We start from the raw sequence: 4638 nt of genomic DNA on the forward strand, positions 1-4638 counted from the left end.
CCTGTGTGGTAAATATAAGATAGAGATGTAAATATATTCCTCAGAGACACCTTATATTCAGACAACTCCAACTCATGAAAAGATATCTTTGAATGATAGGACAAAATCCAGCAAAACCAGCCAGAAGCCGAGTCCAGATTGGCATCATCGGGCAGTCTGACTGCTGATAAAGTTTCCGGAAGCAGTTCTCTAGCATCAAGTCAATGAGCCACATCTTGGTTTGTAGGATGAGGTAAACAGGAAGGTGTTTTGTCAGAGAAGATTTTGGAATCTAGATATAAAACAATTGTTCCCGATACATTCTTATATGCAAAGGTATCATTTTAACTCACTCTTTACTCACCATGTCTTTCTTTCCATGGTTGAAAAATTTTTTTAGATTCCTTTATGTAATTCCAAGAGTCATGTACATGGAAAACTACATCTCCCTAGTTCCTTTACTTCAGTCCTCTGATCTATCAAAAGTGCCTTTCACTAACTGAGTCAGACAAAGTCATTTACGATAGAAGATTTAGCGAAGTAGTGCTCAGAGCCAAGTAGCTGATCCATAAATACATAATGGATGAATTAAGACATGAAAGACTTCCCTAAAAAGGTGATTAAATTTTTAGAGCTGAGAGCAGTGGAAATATTTTATTTATTGCTTGAACAGTAAGTATTACTGTGAATTTGTATTTATCATTGTAAATTATTAAATTTATCTTTCTCTGTTGATTTGACACACTCCTGCAAATTTAGAAGACCACAGCTTCATTGAGAATAAGGTTTTGGGTGTTATAATCCTTCATTGTTATGGTGCATGAAGTAACTAGTCATATTACTGTGGAAATGTCAAATAATGAGGCCTTGTGATTTATACCTTAAATCCAGCATTCTATACACAAGTCCTGGGTAGTTTTAGGTTCAAGTTGCATTACTAACCAAAGGGTTGTTTGTCAAGCACCCTGAATACACTAGTGACAACAAGGAAGAAAGATGGACAGTCTCCTGCTGTGACTTAGACCCCTAGAACTCTGTGGAGGGTCATGGTCTTATGAGTTAGAACCAGCTCATCAAAAGTGAATTTGAGATCTTTTTTAACTCAGAAGCTCTGGAGACTGTAAATCTGTGTTTCCCAAGTTCTATTTCTCAGGAACTCTAAGAAACTTATCTTTCAGAACAAGTATTTTAGTAATAATACCCTTATTCTTGTCCTTGTTTCCATAGCAGTGTGAAGAAGACAAAGCAAAACTGTGGTAATAGGTAAAAAAATTCCATGTTGTTGTTATGTAACATCAAGTCAGAAATGACGCATAGCTGACCCTCCAGTGAATTTTTAGATGCTGTAAATTGCTCAAGAGGAGATTGCCTATCTTGCTCCTGCAGAGCAGCTGGTGGATTCAACCGTGTACTTCTACCTTGGTGGGACAGCTCCATACCACGATGCCACCGGAGCTCCCTAAAAATGCCACAGACTAATGGAAAGGAGAGATTTTCTAGAATAAAATTAAGAGAATACAGTATGAATATCAAATCTCTGCCTCCTATAACTCAGATTCATGCCGTTTTAGATAGAATAGTCCTTGATAATTTTGTACAGTGAATATAAGATACAGATGTAAATATATTTCTCAGAGAGAGCTTATATTCAGAAAACTCTAATTGATAGAGCTCGACTTCCACAGCACCTAACAACAATTGATGGAAAATTTTCTGTTTGTTTTTGTGATAATTTGTGGGATTAGAACAGATGTGCTAAAGTTTCAGGGCCCTAGAAACTTGGAAGTATTCATCTGCTATCAAACAGAGATGAGTTGCCTTATCCTTACAGGGATGCCTGGTTTGGTATTCTTAGCTAATTATTGGGGCCTAGTGGGATTCGTGCAGGTTTGTAAAATCTCTCCAATCTTTTTCCAACTTGGCTGTTGCACTGTTAATAGTATTTGGTTTTGTGTTATATTTTCTAGGTTTGCTGGGATGGGGAACCTCCTCAAAGTCCTTACCAGAGAAATTGAAAACTATCCACATTTTTTCCTGGATTTTGAAAGTAAGTTCAAAAAATTAAAAGACAATGTCAGTAATATATCATTTTTAAAAATAGCTTGTTAATGAAGAAATAATGACCTAAAGATTATATAAGATATGTACACTATATCCCACTGGTATTATGGATTTCTTCGTGAAGTTAGCCAAAGATGACTTTCTTTTCTTTTTTTTTTTAATTTATTTTTTTAAGACACTCAGTGTAATTTTTTTGGTGTGTCCTAGGTTTTCTTTGTTTTTTGGTCCTCCAGTAACTATTCATCGTATGTTTTTCTAAAAATATTGATAAAAATAATATCATACTTTAAAGCAAATAGTGTAGCAATTTTCATATATAAACTTAGAACACATAACACGACAAGTTAAAAACATCATCAAAACTAGAAATAAATTTGCAGAGAATTCATTTTTTTTAACCATCTCCATTTATTCTTTATATATTGTTTGGCCAACACAATTATTCGGATTTTGAGATCTACTGCTTTTATTTGAAATATTACATTTATTTAAAAAAATACTTTTAATTTTGTTCTTAAGAATAAAATGGCTTAGGAATAAATACTAGTAATTACTTACTTAGTCTTGATAGAATAAAGACCTGAAATTATTTCTTATCTTGTTTGTTTTATTAGTTGAATTCATTTAAAAATAAATGACATTCAAGTGTAATCAGTATAAAGCTCATGTTTTTTGTTGTTCATACTACTATTTCTTTAAAAAATCCTAGAACTCCACAGTAGGCAAAACCACTAAATGTTATTTTCCTAATATTTGCCATTTGTTGAAAACTTCATCTTCTTTAAATGTTAACTTTTAAAAACATTTTATCTATATTTAATAAATAATAATGGAACTCACATTCTAACAGATTTTATAAATAAATGTCAATATACACTGATCTAAAAGGCAAATTTTCCTCATATCCTTTAGTTCATTTGTAATAGCTACTTAAAAGAAAAGAGTAGCTGCAAAGATCATGTATTCTGAAAAAAATTAATCTGGATTACAATAATGCAGTAATATTTTACTTCTGATATAATCCAATTTGTTGGTTTTGGTGCTGCAGCTATTATTGTTTCTGTTTCTATTGTTACTGTATGATTGTGTCTGCTTGGTGTGGTTTAGTTTGGTTTGATTTAGTAAAGGGTGCAGCTTGGAGCTGAAGAGCCCGATTGATTTGACACTTTAAGTGGAGTTTGCTTTTCTACTGCTCTAACATTTGCTATACCTATAGCTCTCACGAGGCCTAGTAGTAAGAAAGTGTGCCACAAATTTGAAGGCACGTAGTTCAACTCCACCAACTGCTCTGCAGAAGAAGCATGGGCATCTCCTCCCATGCAATTAACTACCTCTGAAAACCCATTGGAGGGTCAGCTATGGGTCGGTTTCAACTCAACAGCACACAACAAAAACAACATAAAGTATAGCTAGTTGCTACTGTTAGTTTGTAAAATGATAATCTATCAGCAACTTTAGAGACTTGAAAAAATAAACTATTATCCTGAAATCCTAATTTTAATCTTTATGTTTTCAATTGCTCTTTTCCACTTCTCATTATTATGCATTTATCACTGCTGCGTTCAACAATTACAAAGGCAAAAATAGTGCCTTGTTCACTCACAGTTTCCAAGGCGTATGAACACCTTGGGAAGATACAGGCTTGTTTTCTTTTTCTGAGAGCCACTTACCCTTGTGCCTGCATTCAAGAACCTGCAGGAATCAGGTGGCCTGCATTTGTCTTGTTAGCTCTTCTCAGAGTTATGACTCTCCATGTTGCTCCAGTACTACTCTTGACTTCTTTCCCGTATCTAGTCTTAAATGTCTTTAAAGTGACAGAAGTCAAATTCTTCAGAGGTTTTAGGAAGTAATTTTCAAAAATTCTCCAGAGCATCAAGTTGCCAAGACAATAGATCATGGAGCACCTACCACTAAAGCTGATGGAAATGGGGACATTCATTTCTTTGTACACTTCACCGATATTGTAACTGTAAGTCCTCTTGAAAATTTTAAAATACTTCATTTTGACAAGTGGATAGGGAATTGTACTACCAACCCAATGGCAAGCGGTTCTAATTTACCAAGTGCTCCCTGGGCAAAAGATGCACTGTAACTCCCATGTGACTTACAGCCTCTGAAAACCCACTTAGGATCAGTTTTGAATTGGTTCTGATTCAACAACAACGAATTAAGCGGATATTATGAAAACGTAAAATAATGCATATTATATTCTGCATATGTATATATAATTTCCTCATGAGGTTGAAATACAGACTGGAGTCCTGTACCTAGTGGCTCATCACAGTGATGAAAGCTGTAGCATTTAAGGGAAAATATAAATTTATACACTGTGGAAAATATGGATTATTTCCTTATAAATCCCAACAATCTGAGTAACTGTACTTCACAAAGAATGGAGTTGACACTTTGAGAAGATGATAGCTGGGTTAGGTCACGCAGGGAACTATTAGGGGAAAAACATTCTGAGTTGAGTAATGCCCTGCAAGGGTTTATATACAGCCATCTCTTTGGCTTCACACACACACACACACACACACACACACACACACACACACACAAACACACACACACACTCCCTCTCAGATGGACACACACACA

General features: G+C 34.8%; 1 protein-coding gene across 1 annotated transcript in view; it reads left to right on the forward strand.

Annotated features, from left to right (window-relative positions):
* The first annotated feature begins 1945 nt into the window (after nucleotides 1-1945).
* Nucleotides 1946-4638, forward strand: part of LOC102866384 (protein FAM49A-like) — a 33424-nt gene continuing 30731 nt past the window's right edge. The window contains exon 1 of the mRNA XM_006880663.1: nucleotides 1946-2026. Within this exon, the coding sequence (XP_006880725.1) occupies nucleotides 1957-2026 (70 nt within the window). The 5' untranslated portion in view covers nucleotides 1946-1956. The remainder of the gene's footprint in view (nucleotides 2027-4638) is intronic.

This window comes from Elephantulus edwardii, unplaced genomic scaffold (genome assembly GCF_000299155.1).
Source record: "Elephantulus edwardii isolate Elephantulus edwardi_28Jun2011 unplaced genomic scaffold, EleEdw1.0 scaffold00009, whole genome shotgun sequence".
NCBI lineage: Eukaryota > Metazoa > Chordata > Mammalia > Macroscelidea > Macroscelididae > Elephantulus > Elephantulus edwardii.